The 27,263-nt window shown below is 41.7% G+C and overlaps 1 protein-coding gene across 1 annotated transcript in view; it reads right to left on the reverse strand.

Moving 5' to 3' along the window:
- LOC307269721 (uncharacterized protein) overlaps positions 1-19,540 on the reverse strand; it is a 40,963-nt gene extending 21,423 nt beyond the window's left edge. Inside the window, exons 1-3 of the mRNA XM_080052738.1 lie at positions 19,310-19,540; positions 6,808-7,320; positions 5,915-6,153 (exon numbers count right to left, since the gene is read on the reverse strand). Coding sequence (XP_079908864.1) covers positions 5,915-6,153; positions 6,808-7,320; positions 19,310-19,502 — 945 coding nt within the window. The 5' untranslated portion in view covers positions 19,503-19,540. The remainder of the gene's footprint in view (positions 1-5,914; positions 6,154-6,807; positions 7,321-19,309) is intronic.
- Positions 19,541-27,263: the final 7,723 nt, after the last annotated feature.

The following is a 27,263-nucleotide window of genomic DNA, read 5'->3' on the forward strand; positions in this document are numbered from 1 at the left end:
ACTCTCCCGTTTAAATTTACTTGGAAGTGAGCATGAACTTTAATTAACCATTAATGTAATAAAGCTAGAACGCCAAAGTGAACAGCCACGAGTTAGCTTCGGCCCGGGTGCTGTGTGACTGTTAATGCATCTGAATGGCCTTCCGCCAAGCACCGGACTGGAATTGACGAATTAGTCTTATTTGTTCAAGTTGAACTGAGCAGGTTGAGAGGAAGGTTTTAGGTAGTTTAGTAATTGGTAATGTTACTTGTTCGGTTGACGGACCGGGACAAGCAGTTGGACAGTGCTTTCATTTGTACTAATTTTCTTTTCTCCAGCAGGTTTTAACTCCTTTAAAACTTTTCCCTTCTTGTGAACATAGCATAAGGGCAGAGTTGGCCCTCTATTTTGGTTGTTTTGTTGACAGTGGAGAGTTCTGTGTTTTACAAAAAAAAAAAAAAAAAAAGAGAGAGAGAGAGAGATTTTAGTTTTCTTGGAAAGCCTGAATTATTAAACAGGTCCTTCTGGGAGATTAAACTAGAATTGTTAACCCTTTTACAGACCAAGATATTTGTGTTGGTGGGGCTTGTTTTCGATCAAATAGCAAGAATTTTGAAATTTCATAAGTGTTTTATTGTTTGTCTTTGTTTTTTTGTATTGTCTTGTTGTTCTTTCATTCTGTTTTGCTTTGTGATTAACTAGCCACGGTACCACAAGGAAAAGGTAAGAAAATTGTGGGCTTATTTCTGTGTTTATAACAATGGGGAAGATTTTTAGCAAACGGGCTGATTTTGTCACGACAATTGACTTGCAAAGGCTCCACAGGACGCTTCGAACCACTTACTTTTAGCATTCAGGCCTGTAGCCTTAGGATATTGAGGCATCATATGTCTTTTAGCTACCATTTAATTCCCTGTTCAGATGGCCTTGCCATTAACTTTGTCTAAAGCTAGCTGCCTATCTGTTTTAAATTCCTTTTTGAGTTCGGAGTTGTCCTGTTGAAGGGAACATTGTGCAAAGTCATTTTCTGTGGCTGACCTAGCCACACGCAAAAACAGGAGCCGGCCTTCGGGGCTGGTTGACGTGTTTTCACTTGATTTTGCTAGTGTGTGACTTCTTTCAGAGGCTTTTCCTGTGGGCTCTTTTGGCTCCATGTTCATTTCCGCTGCTCTCTCCAGCAGAGGAGCAGCGTCAAACACTCTTCCAGTTGGTAAGCGACGATTCCCTAGGTCACTGTTGTGAATGTCTGCTCTTCTATCTAGCCTAGCTTATGGATATGCCTCAGTCGAATGTAGGCTTTCAGGTTCGCTATTTTACCAATTTACTTTTAAACACTTTTGGGCCAACCAAGGTGGCCATTTTTACCTTCTGCTTAGAGTATTTCTCTTGTTATTATTCGTCTGCTATGGCCCACTTCCAAGGTGTGGTATCCTCCCTGTGTTTTGCTTAGTTCAACCATCTCATCATTTGCATCTTCTTTTTGTCTAATCCTCCGTCCTGACCATGGCCTTTTGTCTTGTGTTCACCATGTGTAAATTACTGGGATTGACTGTGTTTTCCCCCAATGTTTTTCCTGACTTTGGGGACTTTTGCTAAACTTGCCTGATTTAATGCTGTTTTCTTCCCATCTCTAAAATAATTTGTTCTGTCTGTTTTTCAGTCTCCCTTCAGCACGACAGGGACACTGCCACCTAAGTTGACTCTGTTAACAAATGCCTTTGTCTACACCTCCTGTGTTTACATGAATCCTCTGTAGCAAAAAGGGCTACTCTCATTTTTGCAGTCATGGCTGGACTAGCCTGTCTCCATGTACTTGTCACTTTTGCCTTGTTTCTAGCATTAATCTTGTTTACTACATGCCTCCTTTTAGAAAGAGGACTAGCCCATCTGTTTTTAGAAAATACTTGTCCTGGTTCAAGCCAAACTCCCTCATTTACATCTCTTTAAACCACAGATAAACATGCACAGCCACTCTTAAAGAAGCTGTATTGTTTTCTTGATTGCTCATTTCTTTTAGATCCCCCTTTTGTAGGCCCAGCCAACATGCCCATTTTACTTCTCAATAGCACAGAAACCCATGTTTTTACATTTATGTAAGTATCTCCCCCTTGTTTCACTATAGCCTTGCACCACTGTCGCTGTGACAATCACTTTTGCTGATAGCCCACTCACCGTTTTGATCGGCCATCAATGCCTTTAAAACATGCAATGCTAAACAGTTTTCACCTTTCAGACATTTATTTTCCGTTATAAATGAAACGTTTTTGGCTGCTTGCACTAACTTTTCCTCCTGCAGGTTTGCTATTCCATTCTTTCTCCTTTGAACCCTCGTGTTCATGCAACTTGGCAATTTGTTAGGCTCTACATTTAGGTTGGTTTAGCCTGTTTGACTGTGGGCTGTTTTATCTTTGCAACACAGAGTAGGAGAGATGTTGTATAGTGCTCTGTGGTTCTGTCCCAGAGCAAGCGATAGAGATTGCCCTTGCCCACTGATAGCCCACTTACTGTATAGACAATTCCTTCATTGTTTTTACTACAGTGCTTTCAATTGTACTAATTTTTCTTTTTCTCCAGCAGGTTTTAACTCCTTTGAAACTTTTCCTTTCTTGTGGGAAAAGCATAAGGACAGAGTTGGCCCTCTTCTTTGGTTGTTTTTGTTGCCAGTGGAGTGTTCTGTGTTTTTGAAAAAAAAAAAAAAAAAGAGAGAGATTTTAGGTTTCTTTGTTGCAGGATTTGTGATTTTTGTGATTTGTGTTGTGTGTTTTGCCTGCATATTGCTTCACAGCACATGTAAGACAGTGAGAGGGTTGTTGTTGTTGTTGTTGTTGTTATAGTTTGGTTGAGTTTGAGGTGTTTTATGTGTCAGAGCACAAAGTTCTGATCTCTGGTTTTGCCAAAAAGCAGTCAGTTGGCTTGTTTTTCTCTCTCTGTGTTTTGTGTGGAATCTCTGGCGTCTGTCTGACCATTAGCCAAATTGGTCACCTTGCTGCCGGCATTTTTGAATGCTTGATTTTTGTATGTTTGTGTTTTTGTTGTTGTTTGGATTAACTCTGTACACTTGGGGGTGTATTTCAGTTTTCCTGTTGCGCGCAGCGATCGTTTAAGCTTTGCTTAAACTTGTTCCAGCATTTTCTTTATGCTTGACTTTTGTTGTTGTTTGGATTAACTCTGTACACTTGGGTGTGCATTTCAGTTGATTTATTGCGTGCAGCGATCGTTTAAGTTTTACTTAAACTTGTTTCTTGTTTTGCTACTAACTTCATCTTTGCTTCCCGACTCTTGTAGGTGCTGATTATTTCCCTGGAAATATGCTCATCTCATGCTATTCCCATACCTGTTTTCTTTTATGTTTCTTTGTACTGTTTCTCGCATTCTGTGGTTTTCCTAAAACCTAACACAACTCATTTTAACACAACTAACTTTGCAATTTGTTTTGTTTTATTTGCTGCACATTATCAACACTTTGCTGCAAACTTGTTGATGTTTCACCACAGTTTACATTGTGGGCTTTGCAGGTCTTTTTGGTAAGTAGTATGGTTACGTTTTGCTTGATGACTGCATCCAAAAGGTAAGATCACTTTGTTTATTTGACAAGTCAACATTGTTGTTATTTATGGCTTTGACTTTCTGCTATAAATGTTATCTTCTTTCCCTTTTAAGCTGATTTAGTGGGCTTTTCTCAATTTGCCATGTTGATACCTCATGTCGCTGTCTCTTTGATTATATTTGAACAATATCCTTCTCTCCTCTGCAAGATGCGTCACAGTGAAAGCAGCAGTGTTTTCCCCTGTCCTGTCCTGTCTGGAAAAGCCTCCACTGTCCCATCCAGACCTGGAGCTTTGGTGGTTGACTCTGCTTCACGGCACCCGGCCTCAGAGCAAGGCCAAGTTGGCTACACGGTGATTTCTGCATCCAACACACACATTAGTGACAACCCTTTTGATGCTATTTCCTGCTGTCAACTGTCACTGTCACGGTCACTCCCCTGTCCTCTCTTTCTGCTCTCCACAGACTGGTGAAAGATGCACTATCACGACCAGCCACCACCCGAGGATCGGTTTTGTGGTCAAGGCTCCCAGACGAAGGTTCTGACTAAGCAAGCGATGGACGGGACCCTTTCATTTCCTCCTCGCCACCATGACGGCCGTAAAGGTTGCAGAAACGGACCACCTGGATCCATGCCAGACGGATCAAGCGGCAGCAACGACAAGACAGCAGCCCACCAGCCTGGACCAGACGACATCAGCGGGAAAAACCAGCCACGACGAAGAAGAGGACGGCCAAACCACCTCGCTCCATGGAGAGCCAGACGACGCCATACCTCACTTTGGGCATTAATCTTGATGTGCCTGGCCTGCCCCCCCCCCCCCCCCCCATCCAGATGTGAAACACAGCTTTCCTATTGTCTGTCTACCGGACCCTCATCTCCGTCCAGAGTGCACAGTGTGCGCCCTCCATGCTTTCAGACCTGATGGAAATGTCTACCCCCCCCCCCTCCCCGCTCCACAACCTCCCCCCCTCCCTACCAACAACCCCAACCCCTCCCACTCCTCCGACTACGCAGCCACCACCCTGATGACTGGATTTGCCATCAGCTCCCCACATCCTCCACAGCTCCCCTATTCCCTACACCCTGGCAGATGACCTTAAGCGAAGGTTTGTCCTTATTTGGATGGCGATGAACTTGATTTTTGCCTCCAGTGGTGGCTTTTGCTGCTTGTCCGTGCCTTTTCTGCTACCCTTGGGGCTTTTTGAACTTTACAGGCATTCTAGGACTATTTTGCCTTATCGTCTTTTGGTTTCTGCTTTCTTTGTATCTTTGGCCTTAAACTTTTGTTTTGTTTCTTTTACACAGAAATTTGGTTTAATGTTTTCCTCAAACAACGCCTATCGAGGTTTTTTCCCATTGATCAAATTTCTCATTTTGTGTGTCCTGGGTTTATATTTTTTCCTTACGAGGTTTTTATTATTCCCTGTTATTCCTTTTGCCTTACCTTTTGACTGTTTTGGGGTTTAAATGTTTTCTCCCCTAGTGTATATTTTGCCTTACTGTGGTTTGCTATCTTTTATGTTATCATAATATGATAAAAAGAGTGGAGTGTAGTGGGAAATATTGCATATGACATATCTCTGAACTCATATATTGAAATGCTTACTTAACCATTGTTTTATATAGACTTATAAGTGTAATTGGATATACTGCATGTTTGTTTGTGACTGAAACTGAGATGTAGATTGCCCAAACCACCACTCGGACAGCCACGCCTATGTTTAACTTATTCACAATTACTCCTATTGTCCTATGCCCAAACTCCTCCCATGGTTAAGTAGGTACATTAGAACTGTCTGCCTCTCTACCTGTCTCCCCTTTCGAACCATTGTTAGACGCCTCCCCCCCTGGGGGGCAAATGTTCCTTAAATACATGGCGTTTTAAGGAAGAAGTGGTCACTTCTTGTAACATACTTACGTGTGTTGGAACCGGTGACCTCTCCGCGGAGAATTCTTGCTATTCTTGATTGAAAATAAACCTGATGCTATACACTATATCACCGTTTGCTTGACTTTTCTTACCACAGTTGCAAGATGTGTCTCTCTGGACTTCAACAGCCATAGCGCTACGGCGGAAAGTCGGCAAATATAGCGGAAAAACTCTGCAGTTGGCAACATGTTAAAGACTTAACGACAGCTGGACACTGCGATGAAAGTAGGTCACGTGATCCGCGCAGTTGATTGTGTAACTGTTCACTCGCGGACTGTCCCTTCCCTTCTCTCTCCCTCGCTCTTAATGCACTAATAATAATAATAATTAAAACATTTCGGCGAATTTTCCGCTCAGCCCAGATGAGCAGCAACATGTAAGAGCAGTGAAGTGGGGACAGCACAGACACTTATTGTATTACTGTATTTATGCATTATTACACATTTTCTACTAACCCCAGAGTCATCAGCAGGTGTCTGTGGTGGTGAGGAGACATCTGGTGGTGGTATGGAGGCAGCAGGCTGGGAGGAGGACGCAGCAGGCTGGGAGGAGGCAGAGGAATGTGGGTCATGGAGGAGACCTGCTAGAGTGGAACCAGCTTCTTCCTCCATCATGTCCTCTGTCTCCTCAGTGTCAGGGTCCATCATCAGGGCTCCAGTCTGACTCAGGAGGGAGTCCACAGCAAGCAGCTCTCCTGTCAAAGAAACAACAGACACACACATTAATAGCTGTGTTCAAAGCATATGTGTAACAGAGTTAAAAATGCACTTTCATTCTCACTTTCATTCTCATTTAAAACTTGTATTCAAAAGTTCTATCTTAGTTATTTTTGTATTCATTGTCATTCTTATTCAGGTTTCCTGTGGAAGTGACCTGCATATCGCCTTGTCTGTACCCTCTTAAATGTCTGTACCTCCCATTTCCCCTCAATCTGTCGTATTGCATTGACCCTGCCTCGTTAATGTATTGTTTTCTTTAGGAAATTGGGCCATTATGTTGCATCTTTAGGTGCATATTACTTTATATTAATACCGCTACATTACCCAGCTGTTTTGTTTTGACTGTAAAAATAAGTTTTGTAGACTGTACACTAAATCTTTTCCTACACTCCATCAGCTGCTGTTTCCATATGTTCAGTTCGGTTATTATGAAGCTGAGAGCACTGAAGGCCAACACACTGTGTCTTGTGTCTTCTGAGTTGATCTTACCAAGTGAATCTTTGCTCACAAACATCGCAGCTTTTGAGTTTTTTTTCAGTACGGATGACTATGTGTTCTGTCAAGTGCCCCTTTTATATTGAATTGTTTCTTACACTCAGGGCAGCTGTGTACTTTCCCTCCAGTATTACCTTTTATATCACTCTTTAAACCCAACTGAAGCTCTCTGGTCTCCTCAGACTCATCACCCCTGTCTTCAGACTTAGAGGAGTCTTCAGGCTGGTCTTCAGTCTCAGGTTGTGAATGTGGATCTGGATGGGAGTTCCTGGCTGGTTCTGGTCCTCCACTGTCCTCTCCATCAGCTGCTGTTTCCATCTGTTCAGTTAGTCTTTGATGAAGCTGTGAGGACCAAGGACCAACAACCTCAAGTGTTTTGTTGAGCTGACATCCAGAAATCCAGTGGTATTTCAAGGGCTTTTCTCCACCGTCTTCAGTCTCTTCACAATCTTCACTCTTCACAGTTACAGGAGTGAAGGGGAACTTGATATCTTGAAGCTGCTCTCCCTCCTGACTGCTCCACACTTCCTCCTGTTCCTCTTTAAAATGTGGGGGCTCTGGTGGTGGCTCCTCCTGGTCCAGACTGGGGCTCCACTCCTGCTGCTCAGGGGGAACCTCTTCTTTAACCACCACCAGCTGCTGGACGTCTGCAGGGAAAAGGTCAAACACAAGGAAATCCACATGAGTTTATGTTGAAGACAAACTTAACATGGATACTCTGATGCAAGAAACATCATCTAAAAATCCAAAGTGCCGTCATCTGTCTGCTGGTAAATGAAAATATTCATATTTCTAAAAAAATGTGCAGTAGACAAGATGTACAAGAGATGAGGGGGGTGGGCAATAGTTGATTATTTTATAGACTGATATAATGACGGTAGTTTGGAGGAGGAAAAAAGCAGATAGAGGAAAAGGAATAGATAGGGAGCTAGGGTTGGGGGGTGGATGGATGGTTGGTGATATGAGTGGGTCTGTGGGAAATTCAAAAGGTCCCAAATAAAAAACTGATTGAGAATTTGTAGTGTTCCTTTAATGTTGGTGTGATATGGTTATTATAAACGTATTAATTTATGTTGATATAATCTAATACTCAAATGAATTGATCAGATTTCAAATTGTATTTGTTTGATCTGAAATCTAACAAATACAATTCTAAATTTTGGAAGTTTATTAGACTACAAGTATGCATTAAGATCTACATAGTTATGTTATTCAATGTACATTTATAATGACATAGCCTAATAGCATTGTTTGTATTTTCATTTACATTAGAACATAATACTCATACCCTACTTTAGTCATTTCTTTGCTTTAGTTTATTTGATAATACATCTCGTCTTAACTGCAATGCATTGTGATTAAATAAATGATGAAGACAGTGGACTAAGTGGAAGTCCGCAGTGAACTAGATTAACGCTTGTTTTGGACACAAACCCTGAGGAATTGTGGACTTTCCCTGATACGGTCGCAAAAGCTGTGTAATCCGCAGGTCCACTGAAGTCTGCACGTTTGAATCCAGCCTAGATGGGATTTCCTGTACTCTAGTGCCCTTTAACATGTAGTTTGATTATTGTCTGGCTAAAGCAAAAGAAAAAATTAAAAGGGCGGCCATATTCTGTAACTTCATCCAAAAAGTGTTTATCCCCAGTCAGATCACATATTTGAAAACACTATTACAAAGCTTTAACTACAGAAATTGATTTGATGAATAATTCAGAGCAATCTTTAACCTTTCATTGTTAAAAAATCTCTTTAAATGTTCAGTAAGCGGAATGGTCAGTTTGGCTAACTTCCTGTCACTAGCCCCTTTTACACAGAGATTGCGGCATATTGACGAAACAACATCACTCCAAAATGCCGGCTTTGCTTGCTTCTGTGTTATTTACAAAGAACCAAGCAACGCCGGCCTGCTGGCGCATCAGTAGCTCCTTTTACACAGCGTTCCAGAATGAAAGAGGTGCTTGTATACAGCGTCAGGTGTGACGTAAACATTTAGCGCCGCGCCGGTCAGCTGCTTTACAACAACACTGGCCGGTGAATTGAGAGCAGAAGTGCTGGAGCTTGCAGTAAGAGGGCCGTATTTTACTGTCCCCACGATGTGCCAGTTGATCTCGCTACACGCTGAGTCCAACATCACTGGGACTGTTAACCAAACTGACAAAATCAATCCGCTTCACCTCTGTGTCCCTGTGTGTGTGTGTGTGTGTGTGTGACAGGTTGGTTGTGAGCGAGTCTCTTTGTGAGGGCAGAGATCTGCCAATCAGACATAAACATACACATACACACAGTCATGTGTGAAGTCACGTTACTGTAGGCAGAAATAAAGTGTGGATATACAATCCGGTAGCAGCCTAGCTTAGCCTAACCTAGCTTTCCCATTGTACAACTTCTCCTGGGCAGAAATAGACTCATACACTCTGCAAAATGAAGCGCGGGGGTTTGGATTGAGCAAGGGACCTTATGATCAGCTAGATTATATGCCGTTCCTTGTATTTGGTGATTTTTACGGGACATCAGGCCGCCGTGATTAATGTTAAACACACGTCCTTCAACTGCTAACATGGTCGCATGTTTAGAACGTAGGCTATGGAACGTCAAACGCCCCCCTGTTCCGCAACAACAAGCAGGGTTTTTCCTGCATAGAGAAAGTTTTGGCGCGCACCAAAGCGGATTTAACCAGCGCCAAAGGAAAATCAGAAGCGCCAAAATGATAAAGATTGAGAATAAATATAGCTATTTAAAACCTCTCCAAATTCAGCCCAATTTAAGTCTTCCTTCTTGAGGGGCTGGGCAATAACTTTAATTTCATTTTCGATTACTATTACGGCTTCCCTCAATCATGAAAATAAAATAATCGTTATTAAACTATCATTGTTCCGCACGCCGGGGCATGCAGGCTTGTAAATGCAGCGAACCCTTCTGCTATGCGCTCCGCTCGGCCCCTCCCTCACCTGAAAGTTTAGCTATCGGCTGTTCCAGAGAGTAGCCTACAAGGGAGATGTTGCGCATTGCCGGCTGTTTTGAAAAACTTCTAGATGACGAGAATAAAAGGTAAAACTAATTGTGTTGTCTGAAAAGACTTCAGACTCACAACAAACTAAAATAATGTGCAAGATTAGATTTGTCACGTGAGTCACGTAACATACGCGACCGCGAGAGAGAGACAGAGAGAGAGAGAGAGAGAGAGAGAGGAAAAAAAGGCATACACGACCTGATCTGCACCTCTAAACATCCCGACCAATTTGTTTATTCACTTTAAGTAGAATCATAGTGGTCTATGACCAAGCAGTCAATGAATAAAAACACAGGAAGTTTAAAGCTCCTTGACTCCTGCCACCACAACTGTCAACACTACAATGCAACTGCCTATCCACCCTGCTCCTTGACATAAATAAATGATGCCCTTACATTTAATGCTATCTAAAGATGTGCCCTATCAACACCATTTACATCTGGTACATTATTTTGACATATTTATTTTATTCAATTATTAAAAATATGTTTAACTTATTTATTGTATTTCTATTCTCCCTGTTTTCAGTTCAATTATGCCTTTGTTTAAAGTCCAAAGTCATGGTGTTATTAGAAAAAAACCTTGTTAAAAGTAAAATAAATGCATAATGTTCTTAAATCAATGATTAACTGTCTTTAATAATCGTGATAACACAATGTGATTACTCAAAATAATCATAATTATGATTTTTTCATAATCGAGCAGCCCTACCTTCTTGCAATTTCCATGGTTTAGAATCAATTAGAAACAATTAAAGTATTAGATAGGTAGGCCTAGTCATTATTAGTATTTTGACTTCATATCTACAGGTTGTTTATTGTGATTTCATAAGCGTCAGTGAGCTCCAAGGTAACACAGTGATTGATAGGCTGACTGAAATGCTCTTTATCTGGACAGAAACTGCCCTCTCCCAACCCCACACCCTCTTAAAATACACAAACCGTTTGCCTTTACTGTTGCACATTGTCGCGAACCCCCAAAAAGTCGGTCGCGTACTGACCCCCCAAAGGCCTATTCTGAGCCAGAAAAAACCCTGAACAAGCTGGAGAATTTAATCAGAGAGGCGGAACTGATTGTGTCGGGAATCTTACTACCCCCCGAGTTAGTAAAATTCCCGGAACAATCTCTCGCACCTTTCTTCCCTCGTTCCGCAACGGTCGCATTTAAACAGCAGGGCGAAGGGCCGAAATTCCGACATATTCCCGGCTTCCACTGGCTGTGTAAAAGGGGCTACTGACTGCAGTTAGCAGTCCCCTCCCTCATCCCCATGTCACCACATTAATGCACTGCGGTCTTCCAGCAGCTAGTTATCTAGCATCATCTCATATAAGTAAGTGTGATAAAACATGATAAAAAACATCAAAACAGACATTGGGAAGGATTTTTACCTGCTCCGCCATTGTAGGCGCATACACATTCACAGATCTGTAGCTCTGCGCGTGCACCAGCAGTGACACGGGTACCGGTTTGTAGCGTTCTCTCTTCTGAATGGATATCAGTTTCGGGATCCCCGAAAAGTTTATTTGCCGATTACATGCAGAGCGGGTGACTGAGAGATCGGCTTTATGAAACGTGCACACTATGCAAGTGATCACTGTATGAATAAAGAGCGATTTAAAACTTATATTAAAATAAATAAATCACTTACTTCACCTTTAAGCTTGCATGCAATGCAATGTATGTGAAGGTTGTGTGGTCCTCTCTTAAAGAGAGACGTGACGCACATTGGCAAATTGTACAAAGCCCTGACCGGGAAGCTACCACATTGTTTGACTGTAATGCAGCAAATTTCAGGTGGGCTTTATCAGATCCGCTCCACTGACATGCTCATGTCTCACAACAAGCCCGGTCTGAGCTTGGAAAGTCAGCTTTTCGCTTTAGTGCCCCTGACTCCTGGAACAACTTACAGCAACAATTTAAGATAAATACCTTCATATCCTTTAACAAATTTTGACATATTATCTTAAATCTGCCAAACTCTACCTGTAACTGTTTTAATGAGGCTTTATTGTACTTCATTTCATTTTAATTGCAGCCATTCTACATCACTGTCTAAATTGTTTTGTCTCTTTATCAGTTGTGTATTTTATGTATTTGCATTGTTTGTGTATGCATTGTTGTTTTTGCTTTGCATTTGATTGACTTGACGTCATTGCAAATGAGGGTCATCCCTCAATCTATCTAAAGTATATATTAAAATTAAATATGGTTGCGTTCCGAATCGCATACTTTCTACTATATATGTAGAAAAAAGATTTAGGATGTCCCGATTCTTGTGGCCAGATTTAGGATGGTTAGAAGTACCCGGATGTCCTACTTCATGCGGCCAAGATTGTTAGGGCCTATCCGAAAACTTTTTTTTGCATAGGAAATTTCCTTTCCTATCGAGATAAACCGGAAGTACTCGGCGGATAGGTGATCCGAATTCTCCAAATGCTTAGGAAAGGCATAGGAAAGGAGCCTCGATTCATCCTTTAACCCTCCTTTAGCATAGGTTACTCCTGACCAACCTATGCTAAAGGAAAGGAGATAGTGGTATCCCATAATCCTTTACGGCGGCAAGATTTAAAGCAACAGGCCACCGCCGGAGTTTACTGACTCTACACGAATACGAACGAGAGGTAAAACAGAAGAGAGGAGAAGAGAGGAAGATTTAACTCGGCTAAAACAAAATACCCCCCCCCCACACACACACGCGCACACACACACACACACACACACAGGCTAAAGATAATAAAGAACTCATAAAAGACCAACATCATAATAGTTATTTTCGTAGCACATAATTTACACCATAAGAAAATAAAATACCAACTTCACATTTAATGAAGTTACTGGGGGCAGTTAATTTCAACATCAACACAAGTGTAGCCTCTTTTTATTCCACATGTGAATTGGGATATATGGGAGTGATTCTCACTCTGTTGGCGACAACCTGATTAAAATCAATATGAAAAGAACGCATGGATCAAACGAGCGCTTGTTGTGGTCAATTTTCGGAGACTCACGTCAGCAATACTCGCCGTCGCGCAATGACGTCGGTTAGGAAAAGTGGAGTCGAATTCATTTGAAACAGCGCTGTCCTTTCCTATGTTCGATAGGAAGCACCTTTCATCTCTCCTTAACCCCATGGACATATAAAGAAATGGACACCGTATTGAAACATGGCGCCCATTCATTCCTATGAAAGCTGCTCATAGGCGCAGAGAAGCAACAAGGAAGTATAATCCGGAAATTCCATGCGGCCCAAAGCATTACGTAGCATGGACGTAGCGGCATTATGGACCTATCAAGAAACAGGGCGGCAAGCGTACCGGACTGGAGGCGGGTGTCTCGTTCTGTAGCATCTAGCCTGGCGAAAACAAACTGAAAGCCGTTAAAAGCCGTTGGGCTAATAAAACGCTTGAGGTGGCGTTTTGAAATGAGAAAACTTACATTTTAATAGTATATGGTCTAAAGATAAGTATGAGCCTATGATTGATATCCAGAAAAAATGTGCAGAGACACAATCTTGTTCGCTGCTTGTACTATGTGGACAGGGACATCTGCCTACGGGCCGCATGAAAATAAGCTCCACCCCTTATCATGCAATACCAATGGGTTGGCCACATGTCCATGCTGGCTGCTCGGAGAAGGCAGCATCCTGGGGGCCTGCTTAACCCCGATGACGTTTAGGGGTTAAGGCATAGGAAAGGAGGCTTATAGGTTAGGAGATTGGACTTTTCGGATAGGCCCTTAGTGTTGAAAAGTGCATCCTATTTGGGCGATTCTGACCCACAATCCAGTGCGCACGTGAAGTGACGTAACATCGACGAAGCTTCCATATGAAAACAAACGGGGATACATCAGGACGGCAATCGGCGTTCTAACGAGGCCACGCCCCCTTTTAGGGGAAAACAAACCGAACCTGCCATTGACTCTAATGTTAAATAGCTCTTTAAAACGTACTTGAAAAACTATATTCAGAAGGCAAATCTGTATTTTTTTTTACATGGACATGATGTCCAATTCTTATATTTCAAGCCTACCAGCAAGAGAAAGGGATCGATATCTGGAAAAGATCAATTTAATTGATACAAAACGATGTCCGTTCAGCCTCCCAGCGTCAAGTTGGAGCAATGACCCCACCCAGTGGCCGGATTTGTCATATCCTGACATTTATTATTATCTTGTAGAGTCTCCAGGTAAGATGATTATTAATTAGTAGTGAAGTATTTTACTTTTTAGTCCCTCTCTGTCGTGTATTAGCCTAATCAGACACAACTATCCTAACTAGCATGTCCGTTTAACGGTCCAACCGTTAAAATGGGCTTCACGGCACTGTTAACAAAACACAGGAGTGGAAACATAACTAGGCTACTTTGTAGCCACTTTTTCCTAGTTCGTGTTATGACCTATCATATTGTTACCTTCACAGCTAAAGCCGAAGCACACACAGTGAGGCGTGGGTTGGTTGCAGCAATGAACACGGGCTTTATTACTTCCACAGCGGACTGTTTAGCTCAAGATGAACAGTTTAGGCTACTTACAGTTACTGTGAAATTACTATTATTTTTTCTGTTCATTTCTCAATTTTAATATAGGAATTTATACAGCAAATAAAATGAGGAACTACAAGGCCCTTGAAGCACACAAGTTCTTCACTGATGGATGGGTGCAAATCATTTTTCATGTAAAGCCTGAAGGATCAGAATGCACAGTCTTTAAGGCCCAGGTCAAGCCATCCTACCGAGTCACAGAGAAACCACATAACACCTGGGTTGCTCTCAAGAATGATGGGAAAGTCTTAGCAGCACATTGTGACTGCATGGCAGGGTAAGCTCCAACACCCTGGATCACTCAAACATACAAGCACACACGTCCCATGGTCAATCAAAAAATCAATCAATCAGTCAGTCATGATGAATGAAAATAAGTAGCCTAATCTAAATCAAAATTTTCTTAATTTTTAATTTTTTTTTAACAGACTTGGTGAAACATGCTCTCATGTTGCTGCCGTCCTATTTAAAATGGAAGCATGTGTCCGCCTGGGATACACCAGAATGGCATGTACAAGTGTTGCCTGTGCCTGGAATGGAGTTTCTATTAGGACAATTGAACCATCTATGATGAAGATATTACATTTTATAGTGAAAAGGCCAAAAAATTAGTAGGTCGAAGGAACCGAAGACCCGTTCCAAAAGCGTCAAGCCCACAGAAGAAACAGTTTCTACAAATGTTGTCCAAGACCAATGAGCTTCCCATCTGCCTCAGCACATTCAGACATCATTATAAGTCTTTCGTCCCCAAACCCTGGTATGAGAAGCTGGAGTCCTTTACTGAAGAACAAGTCTCCCAGGTAGAGAAGGAAACCACAGGCCAAGCAGCCTGTAAAGCATGGCATTTGCATCGGGTGGGGCGGATTACAGGCTCTATTGCTCATAAAGTTACACACACGTCAATGAAAATACCATCAAAATCACTAATCAATGAAATCTGTAATCATGCTCATAATCCACTACAAATCCCATCCCTCGAGTGGGGCAAAAATCATGAAAAAGATGCGATAAATACATACAAGTATGCTCTCGGCCTGTGCACTGAACAAATCAACATCTCTTCTAAAATCATGATTTCTGAGGATATTTTTAAAACACACACAAATTTACATGTCAATATAGCTGGATTTAGAATTTCAAAGGCAAAGCCATACATTGGGGTGACATGTGACGCATATGTTTCATGCGACTGTTGTGGAAAAGGAGTAATTGAGGCAAAGTGTCCTTATAAATGGGCAAAAAATAATTCGACCAACTGGCCGGAGGAGGAGAGAGGACATCTGGACACCCTGTTCTCCTTGAAGACGAACCATGCCTACTATACTCAGGTACAATCGTGTTCAGTGTACATTCATGTCATCGCATACCTGGAGATCAAGCTGATGTCAAATCCATTAATTCAAATAAACAAAATCAACTAGAGTTCATTTTTAAGTACATTCATACTGCATGAACCCATTCTTTTATTGCTTTGGGCCATATACCCAGCCATACCCAGTCTTTTCCTTTTAGATAAAGTTATAAGTCCTAACACTGGATTTTTCTTTCAAAATCAATGTCTTACAGGTTCAAATGCAGATGTTTGCATGTTGTGCAGGCTTTGCTGATTTTATAACCTGGACCCCGCAGCAAAGCACCATCTTTCGAGTCCCACGAAATGAGGATTTCATTGAGAGCACAGTTGATACCATTAGCAGGTTCTGGGCAAAACATGTATATCCTCGGTTGACTGGAACTTTGCACACAAGGGTTGACCAAGAGGTTGAGGTAATAAAACTTACAATTTTAATCATGTTAAACATTTAAGTTGTGACTGTCCCAACTCTAAACCCCAAAATCAACAACCAAACAGAGAGTTGTATGTAAAAAGTGAATTTTTATTTACAACAATGAGCAATATATACAATGAATTGAAGCTCTGCTACAAACAATATACACAACTTTGATTGATTTACAACAATGATTTTGTTGTATTTTACAGGAGATGGGAACAGAATCTGCAGACATACAAGTAACAGGGAGAGTTTAAAGAATATACCGGTACATTACTCAGGGAGATGAAGTGAAAGGGCTTAGTGAGAATTGGGAGAGACAACACTTGATGACAAGTTCACTAAGGCTGCACATACATGAACAATTTTGTCAACTGTTGCCTCTTCTGTGCTTAATTTTTCATCCCGAAGGGACTTAACAAACTGCACTGGAAGTGGGCCATCCAGGATGTGGAACCTGTTTTTCAAGACTCCGATCACTCGCTCTACAACAAAAAGTGCAAGATTTTTAAAGTAATAGGACATGAATTAAATAATTTTATTTTTTAATATAGTATATCTAGAACTTTTCTAATTTTCATTGGAATGTATTTCTGTTTAATATTTTATTAAACTGAGACTTTTTACTGAAATGATGTCAGTTTGTTTCCTTATTATTTATGAACATTTTACTTGGTAAATGGGTTCTTTATTTGGTCAATGTACAATGAGAAGAAAATTAATTTGTATAGTAATAAAATCAATAATGCTAGTGAAATTAATATTATAATCTTACCAATGTGTATTCGAACATTGGATTTCACCCTGGATTCTTCAACCTCTCTACCCGACAGCTGCTTCCTCCCTTTGGTGAATGCTGGTGTGATTAGACTGACACCTAACACAGCGAAGTCCTCCTGAAGGGTAAACCCCCGATCAGCTAAGATCTGGAACACATGAATAAACATAATCATTACATTTTTTGTGCAGTGGTGACAATACTGCTTGAAATCTGAAGCAAACATCTAAGTATTGAAATTACCCTCATACGAAATATCCATATTCTCATACACTAATCAGAGCATTAGTAACTTTTTAACCATTGACGTGTAACACATTATGAACAGCACAATCATCACATTTTGAACAGCACAATCAAAGAGATCATTATCTGTAGATATCAATATTTACACTACCTGGTCGCCAGGTTGGTGGAACTGTGGGGATATGAATCCCGATTCTCTGACGATTTTCACATCAGACGCTCTGCCTCCCCACCCTTTGGATAAGAAAGTGATGCTTCCAGCTGGGCTACATGAAATGAAATACTTCACAGTTGTCCATTTTTTGTAGTGAGAGTAAGTCTTTGCTCTGTGAATGAGATGAAACAAGTTTACCCTTTTTAGCTTTTGAATAATAAAACCAAACATAAAACAAAGTGTTTCAGTTGACTTAATGCCAGTCAATGCTAAACACTTACCTTGCCTTTAGGGTCCTTGAATATTCAATGCGAATTTCAAAGCAGTCTATAATAGACGTGAGTCGTGGAAATTTTGCATGCATGTCTGGTGGCATAGTACATGTGATGCATTCTCGATCAGGCCAGTTGAGAAGAAATGTTATTTTTGCGTACATCATATCCACCCACCGTGTTATGATGTCATGCACTGTCGATTTACTAATTGTTAAGACTTGGCATAAGAGGGCTATTGATGGATTTTGCCTGAGTTTCAAAAGAGTCAGGAAAAGTTGGTCTTCTGTTGACATCTTGAAAACCCTCCTTGGCTTAATGAACTGGGATATGAATTTATGCAGGCATGAGAAAACTGCCCAGGTGAGGCCCGTCATTGCACTGCATGCAGCATCATTCTCCCTTACTGCATTAGCACATAAGCGCTCCCTTGAAAAATGTTCAACGGCGTCTCTCTCTCTTCTAGCTTCATCTCGTTCTTTTCGTAGCTGATCCATTTCTGATAAAATCAAAGCCCTCTCACTCTCTCCTAATGGTCTTTGAAAACCAACAGCTTCATCTGTAGTACATGGAACATCCGTCGCAGGCAAAGCAGGGGCCCTGAATTCATTAGATTTACGTGATAACTTTGTTTTTGATATTGATTGTATTACACATGATTGTCGCTTCCTGGCATTATGAAATCTGTCCATTTTCTTGGTCACAGACATGATGGTTTCTTTACGGTGTGGGAAAAGGGACGGCACGTAATCTGGGTGCACCTCGTCATTCACATGGAAACCTGAAAACACAACATATCAAATTTGATTAACTATAATGCTCTAGGCCTACAAAGAAAGACTGCAGTAGGCCGACGGAAAAAAACGGACATTGAAATAGCCTAAAGACTTATTGGGGGACTAATAAGTTACCATTTGTAACTGATAGCCTAGGCCTACTGCCTGAGGGGATATTTAAGATAAAATATCAAATTAATTGACAGCCCGTTGCTAACTTAACATGGCAACGGGCTGTCAGTTGGCTCAGCAAAGCGGATAGCCTATAGGCTTATAAACAGCCATCTTTAGCATACATAACGTTAATTATTGTTAATCAATAATGAACTAGCCTTCACTAATTTAGTCCTCCTTACCTGATATAAAGTGTGCCCCACAAACATATGTGTGGGGAGATGCCGGGTCCCAAAGCTTCCCGGCGTTGTCCTCCCGTCGTATTGCTTGTAGCCATAAAACCCTTCTTTCTGGGTATTTTTGGCGACATGGTAAGGGAACAAAACGCATACCGATGTTTTTCGCTTGGTTGTTTGAGCAACCGGCAACACAACAACTTTTTGGCATCTTAGATATTAAATGTCAGCGCTGTCACAGCTGCCACCACCATACAACGTCTATTTGTTACAGAGTTTGTTTTCCCCTAAAAGGGAGCGTGGTTTCGCGAACCTGCTCTCGATGACGTAATGCCGTCCTGATGTATGCGACGGATATAAAAGCAAGAGGCAAGATCAAGGCGCAATGTTATGATGAAATAAGAGAGTAAAGTATGTCCCAATAGTATGCCTACTGCATCCTAACTAGATTCTTTTTATCGTCGGATGTAGTATGTAGAATAGAAAAAAGAAAGAGTATGCGATTCGGAACGCAACCTAAGTATCCAATAATATCAAATAAAATCTAGTAGCTAAAACGACGGTGGCCCGTTTTCCATTTACCAATAGACAGGAGGGCTACATGTTTAGCATTAGTTAGCATAGTTTAGCATTAGTTAGCATAGTTTAGCATCAGTTAGCCTTTTCACTTCACGCTCACTGTGGCTCATATGTGTTAGCCAGTGATTCCCCTGATTAACTTGTAATGTGGAACATACCTGCTAAGTATAACCGGACTTCAGGCTTCCAAACAGCGTCCAGTAGTTTTTGTTGTTGCTCGTTCTCCTTCTTTAAACGACAACGCTCCTCCTCGTGCTCTGCTATGGTTCTTTCAAACAGCCCAAATATCTCTTCAGCGGCCGCATTCAGTCGCTGCTTCACCAACGCTCTCACCATATCCGCTTTAGACATGTTTCCCCACAGTCACGACGACTCTGTCTCCACAAACTCCGTCACAAACTCTTTATCAGTATAAATCTCCTCTCTCAACAAAACAACTGGACTGTGCTGTTTTGGTTACGACCCGAATACAAAGAGGGGGACATCCGGTTCCGGGGTAACAGGGCGAAAACCTTCAAAATAAAAGTCGAGGATGTCCACAATGAAGCACAATGTTATTAATCCAGTTTTATTCAATATAATGATTAATGATATTTTCTGCAACGTTGAGAGGGGATTTGGGTTGTCTTTGTTTGTCGATAATGGGGCTATCTGGAACAGAGGGCGCAATGTTGAGTTTATTTTAAAGCAGATTCAAAGAGCATTAGTGTCAGTAGAGGAATGGAGGAACACATGGGACATCAACATATCTGCCTCTAAGTCTCAATAAAAGGTATTTGGCTTTTAAATGAAGTTGCCTAATATTGGTTTGTATATATGTATGTATCTCCACTGGAGAAGGTAAAAGCTTCAAATTGTTTGGGCGTTTGGTTTGAAGAGCGGATGACTTGGGTTGTGCATGTCAGTAAAATGTTGTGGAACTTTGAAAAAGTTGTGAATGTTATCAGAAGTCTAGCTGGGTGTGAATGGGGTCTGACTGGGAGACAATGGCCGCGTTTCCCAGAATCGTTAAGAGCCTCTTTGGGCTAAGTACTTCTTTGGAGCGCTCTTAAGAACGCTGTGAAAGAAGAATGCGTTTCCCAGATTCGTTGCCCCTACCTCTTCACCACCAGTCACCAAGCACTAAACCATAAACCCACAACCACCACACATCACCCATATCAACTCTCAGGCCTGAAGGCTGAAATAAATAAACAGAACCAGCAGATGTAGGCTACATGTAACGTCCTGCACACTATGATTATTGCTGCAGTGTCCGGGTGCTTTACCTGAAAGTCTGGCACTGGAATGCTGTTGAAAGGGCGCACAATACGCACACATCATTAACCTACGCTTAGATACATTACAAATTGCCTGGGACTTTTTGTTGCTAGGTTTGACACCCTCATTTCAATGCAAAATGATCCACACAATACATGGTTGAAAAGAAACCAAAATAGTTTATTGAAACCATATGGGGGAGGGGTTATTCCGCGCTGTCTTTACTGGGCGTCTGCATCACCTGCAACGAAGGGAGATTGATTAGTGAAACCTTCTCACTCTTCCTTTTTGTTTGGTTCTGGAACTCCTGCCACTTCTTCCTCACAACACGCCAGTCACGCAGGCCACATAGGCTGGAGGGGGACATATTTTCGGCTATGGCCTGCCTAACACGGTTCTTCACCGTGATGTTCTTTTTGCCCCTTGTTCCCCCGAATAAAACTGCCCGGTGCTGCCAGACCTCGTCCACTAAGACGCCCATCTCCTCCGCGGTAAACGACGGTGCCCGCTTGTTTCTTTTGCTGCCGCTTTCTTCCATTCTCACATCACATGTGTGTGCCTATATCCACGGGGTATATATGCGCTAATGGGCTTGATTACTACTTTGATACACTTGTTGCCACACACATATTGAATATGGGTGTTGTGTGTATGGCTCTGCGTCTAAATCTGTTCTGGCAAAGCTAGATGTGCTGCAGCCCAGGGCTTTGAGGCTTTGCTATGGGGCCTTTAGAACGTCCCCAGACCCTGCCCTGCTTATTGAAATGGGAGAAATGCCCTTATGGTTAAGGTGCATTAAGTCAGGGCTTCAGTACTGGGTAAAACTAAAGGGGTGTCATGAAACTTTTCCAGCAAGGAGCCTGTTGCAAGAGTCTGACTAAGGCAATAAGTATACAAAACAAATGTTGTAAGTATAAATCAGTGGGTTGGGAGGCTGGGTATGGAACAGGCAAGTGTAGCGGAACATACAAGCTATGCCATATTAGGTGCTGCCCGAGCTGAGTATTCATCTTGGTTTTCTACAGGAAAATGATAAGAAGCTGGTAACTCCAAAAATAGCAGAACATCTAAATTCAATTAGTGACAAAACTTTGAATTATTTTTACATATGGATCTAGAGATCCAGTTAGTGGGAGAGCTGGGTTTGGGATGTATGTGGAGCAGCCTGTTTTCACATCTGAGTTAATGACAATCCTATGGGCTCTATAGTGGATTGAGGAAACCAGGGGCCTATCCGAAAAGTCCAATCTCCTAACCTATAAGCCTCCTTTCCTATACCTTAACCCCTAAACGTCATCGGGGTTAAGGAGAGATGAAAGGTGCTTCCTATCGAACATAGGAAAGGACAGCGCTGTTTCAAATGAATTCGACTCCACTTTTCCTAACCGACGTCATTGCGCGACGGCGAGTATTGCTGACGTGAGTCTCCGAAAATTGACCACAACAAGCGCTCGTTTGATCCATGCGTTCTTTTCATATTGATTTTAATCAGGTTGTCGCCGACAGAGTGAGAATCACTCCCATATATCCCAATTCACATGTGGAATAAAAAGAGGCTACACTTGTGTTGATGTTGAAATTAACTGCCCCCAGTAACTTCATTAAATGTGAAGTTGGTATTTTATTTTCTTATGGTGTAAATTATGTGCTACGAAAATAACTATTATGATGTTGGTCTTTTATGAGTTATTTATTATCTTTAGCCTGTGTGTGTGTGTGGGGGGGGGGGGGTGTTTTGTTTTAGCCGAGTTAAATCTTCCTCTCTTCTCCTCTCCTCTCTTCTGTTTTACCTCTCGTTCGTATTTGTGTAGAGTCGGTAAACTCCGGCGGTGGCCTGTTGCTTTAAATCTTGCCGCCGTAAAGGATTATGGGATACCACTATCTCCTTTCCTTTAGCATAGGTTGGTCAGGAGTAACCTATGCTAAAGGAGGGTTAAAGGATGAGTCGAGGCTCCTTTCCTATGCCTTTCCTAACACTGTAAGAAATTTCCATGGAAAAAAACATTAATCAACTGGCAGCAGGGTTGCCATTTTAATACTGTTAAGTTAACATTATTTTACTGTCACTAAAATTGACAGGATTATACTGTTAATGAAAAAAAGGGATGAACCTGGACTAAATGTTTGTTATGTTGCTGTTTGCACCGTGAGTGAAGGGGATGTTATATTTCATTGGGCAGATGTGTTTCATTCCATATGTAAGTTTACTATGTCCCCTATTTGTTCAAATGCTAAACACAGAGAGCAGCTTCTGTTTGTTACTTCAAGACACTTGTCACAATATATCAAGTTCAATGGAATGATTAATTTCTATTATAAATTTTCTCCTGAGTTGAACTCGGGATCTGGCTTAAGATGTCCACAAACCGTTTTCTCATAACCAAAAAACAACAGTTTGTTCACACAGAAATGTTTTATTAAAAAAAAAACATAGATAGGTAATGGAAGGAAACATCCCCTTCACTGAGGGTGCAAATAGCAACATAACAAACGTTTAGTCCAGTGCAAGTCATTGTGGGAAAGGGGGCGTCTCTACAATACACTTTGTTGTGCTTACTTGATTTATCTAAGGCAATCCGTTTCCTTCATTCTACTGAGTAAACATAACTTCAGACTAACTTGGTTTAATTATGTTAACTGCACTTTCCATTTCCAAGTAAATATAACTCAACTTTAAGTAAACTTAACCAGAGGATATAAAGTAAACAACACTTATTAGTTAAGATGTGGATGGATGAGGATTAATGAAGAAAATTGTATAAACTTCACATGTGCAGGCAGCTCATGTCAAGTTGTCCCTTCTAAGTTTGATGGTAAATTAACAGCAAAGTTCAGTATTTTTGAAAAACATTACAGTTCCGTAACATAACAGCAAAGGACTGTCATTTAACAGACTGCCTTTTATATTAACAGTTAAATGCTGTTTTTATAAATAACAGGTTAATGCTGTTGAAATCCTGCTGTAAATTTACAGCAATTGTTTACAGTGAAGCATTTGGAGAATTCGGATCACCTATCCGCCGGGTACTTCCGGTTCATCTCGATAGGAAAGGAAATTTCCTATGCAAAAAAAAGTTTTCGGATAGGCCCCAGACCTAGAGAGCTTATCATCTGTTCTGATTCTGCAGCTGCTCTGGAAGCCTTCAGAGGGGGGAAATCTAAGGGTCGAACTGATATTATTAGTGACATCTTAACCGTGTTTTTTAGAATTGGGTTTAGATCTAAAATCCTTGTGCTGGGTTCCTGGTCCTGGACATGCTGTGGTTGAGGGGAATGAGCAGGTGGATCAGATGGCAAGCTTTATAATGTTGTTTGCGTTTCACACTGTATGTCCAACTTGAGTTGCGGTACGGGTCCGTCCAAAACGCGTGAAATTGTGCGCATGCTCAGACGGATCGCTACGAATTAGGAAGGCTGAACAAATCGTGTAGTGGACGTCGGGAAATAAGCTAGCTGCTTTCAGCATCTCCGACCAAAAAGGAAGAGGAGACGAGTGGTAGGAGACTTCCGGTTGAAGACACACTCGCAATTGTTTGTTTTCACAATAGTTGTTTTTGGAGTGAAATTTGGCTGTGATTGCGGATATTTGGAATTGACGGTTGGCATAAACTGGTGTGTGACTGGTGTGAATGGCAACCCAGGTAGGAGTAGAGGACGAGGAAGAGCAGGATGATGACATGGAGTTTTCTGACTGGACTCCAGGGTCTAGAGCAGCAAGGAAGCTAGGACAGGGAGGTACAAGCCGAGCTGAGCTAAGCCAAAGTAGTAAAAGGGATTTGGAAGGGAACAGTTCAGAAGACGACAGAGTGGTAAGGAAGAAGCTTGTGAGGGAGGAATTTAAAGTTATTCTTAAATTCAGAAAGGAAGACGAGGAGGTAAATCTAAGCCCGATAGCATTATCAAGGGAACTTAAAGAGAGGATAGGGGAGGTGGAAACTGTGAAAATATTGAGAGGGGGAGACCTGTTAATAATTTGTAGAACAGAGGAGCAGAAAAATAAGGCTTTAAAAATCAAAATTATCTGCAGGAAAATTGTCAGGGAAAGAAGGATTATTGGTGAGAATAGTGTGACAAAGGGAGTCATAACAGGTATACCAGTGGAGGAAGATCTGGATAAACTAAAATGTGGAATTATCGGTGGCATGGTGAGTGGAGCTAAGAGGCTGATGAGGACAGTGGATGGGAGGAGGGAGGAGAGTTTGTCTGTGCTCCTGGAATGTCAGGGTGCTGCAATCCCAGACAAAATAAGAATTGGATGCATGAGCTTTCCTGTAAGGGCATATGTCCCTCCACCGCTCCGTTGTTATAGATGCCAGTGGTATGGACATATAGCAGCCGTGTGTAAAGGGAAACAGAAGTGCCCAAATTGTGGAGGAGACCACCGTTTTGAGGAATGCAGAGAAAGTAATCAGGACAAATGTAGCAATTGCGGAGGGAAGCACAGGGTAACATATTGGGGGGGGAGGTGAAGTAAGGAAGAGGGCGGTGGAGATCCAGCAGGTAAAAACATCAAGTAGCATAAGCTATTCTGAGGCAGTAAGGAAGGTGCAGGGGCAAAGGGAAAGAGATGAGAGTAATGGCAAAGAGCGGCAGCCGGGGGCAAGAGGAGAGGAAAGTTAAGCAGCTAAAAATCAAATAGCACAACTGACAGCTGAACAGATTATTGTTTTTATTGCATATGTAATCAACTGCACGGATCAGGTCCGAAAAAATTTAAATCATTGTGAAGGGAGCCGAGAAGTTTTTGGGACTAAGAGATGTGTCATGGGAGGGTATCAGCAGGAAGCTTGAGGCAGAGGGAAGGCAGGGAGGGGCGGGTGACAACAAGACAACTTGATTGTCTTGCAATGGAATGCGAGGAGCTTGATAGCGAATGGGCAGGAGTTTAAAGGATTTTTAAGAGATTGGAAGAACAAACCAGAAGTGATTTGTATTCAAGAAACCTGTCTTAAATCTAACTTAGATTTTGTAATTAAAGGGTATGTGTGTATAGTATACGTAGAGATAGGGGGAGGGTAGTGGAGGGTAGTGGAGGGGGGTGTGTGATATTTATAAAGCAAGGTATACATTATAGGTTGTTGGGGAAAGGTAAAGATTTAGAATTCTTAGTAGTTGAAGTGTGGACAAAAGAAGGCAAAGTTAAAATTGTTAACTTTTATAATCCATGTAAAACACTTTCTATAGAGGGTATGAATGAACTGGTAGGGTATTTAGGAGGGAAATTTATATGTTGTGGAGATTTTAATGCGCATAGCACATTGTGGGATGAGTATAATGATGATAATGGGCTGGTGATAGAGGAGTTAATGGAGAGTTGTAACCTTGTGTGCACTGTAAACAATTGCAGTAAATTTACAGCAGGATTTCAACAGCATTAACCTGTTATTTATGAAAACAGCATTTAACTGTTAATATAAAAGGCAGTCTGTTAAAGCGGCAACGAGTAACATTTAAATATCTTTTAAACAGCCTCATGTTTCCTCTCATAATCATAAATTACCTTTAACAGCAAACGAGACCATCAGTGCAAAGAAAGACGTTTTTATATAGTTTTTATTACTGCATTTGATCTGGTCGTACACCCAGTCCGATTTTCGGTTCGCTCGTGCATGCTCTATGGTCACATATCCGTATTGGTCGCAGATTTCAGTATGGCGCAGGAACGCGATTTGAGAAGCCTATCACTCCAGGTGAGGGAAGGGGATAGGGAGACCAGATCCCAATTCACCAGATGTGGGACAAAGACTACGTTTGTGCGGGACAATGCGGGACAAAGTGCCGTTTTTTTTGCAAAATAAACTTGTGTCACCACCGGTAATGCCAGATACGGCTTTCTATATTAAAAAAACACTATCTTTAGATCAGCGCGCAGCAGTTAAGTTAGCTACTGTTAAACAAATAGAGCATTAAGGCTGCGGCTTCACATTAAAAGCATTTCACTGGCTTCACATTAGCATTTCACTTGACAAACGTGAGTTGGCTTTTATTTTGAAGTAACAGGAAGGTAAACGCTGAAGCACTGCAGGCAGCACCATAGATGTATATAGAACACTATAGACTACAGCCCACTAGCCCGATACACACACACAGACAAATGGAGACTGCTGTCTCCTCACAGCTATCGGATAAATGCCAGATTATAAAACACGCATTTAAAAAGGGGGGCGCACTTTCAATAACAATGCGGGACAACGTCTCAATTTGCGGGACGTGTGAAAAGTAATGGAAATGCGATCTGGTCATCCTAGAAGGGGAGCGGGAGCCTTATTTGAAACAGTTTGGCTATTTGTCGTCATAATGACTGATAACGGGGCTGAACCATCAAAGAAAAAAAATAAAATGCAATGAAGAAAAGGTAAAAGGGAGAGTGATAGGCGGGCGGGAGGGCGTTGCCAAGCAACGTATACACAATTTCACGGAGCGAACCTAGACTGCAGTGTTTACTCCTAAATGAATGAGCGGTAGCCTACTAAAACAAAGTTTACTTTGCCTCACCAGCATCATCAGATGACCATTATTCATCTGAAATAGTCATTATTTACAACAACATAAACACATTACCTCATCGTGATCCATAACTAACTGCCGTCTCTCGTTCATTCGCTTTGTGTGGGGACACATACTCGTTCAGCTCCGTGAGAGGTGACAATGGATCAACTCATTGCAATCAGGTGTAGTTGATGCTGTGTCACTAACCACTCTCACCGAGCCGAAAAGAGTCCGGTGCCCTCACACTTTCAACACACGGACACGCACTATATTGCTTCCTGATTATTTGAATCTTGAGGTCCTGCACGAGCTAGAAAACAGCTTCACGACAGCTGGCGTCGTAAAAATACTACCGCTTTTGTT

The sequence above is a fragment of the Ammodytes marinus genome (assembly GCF_949987685.1).
Source record: "Ammodytes marinus genome assembly, chromosome: 24".
NCBI lineage: Eukaryota > Metazoa > Chordata > Actinopteri > Uranoscopiformes > Ammodytidae > Ammodytes > Ammodytes marinus.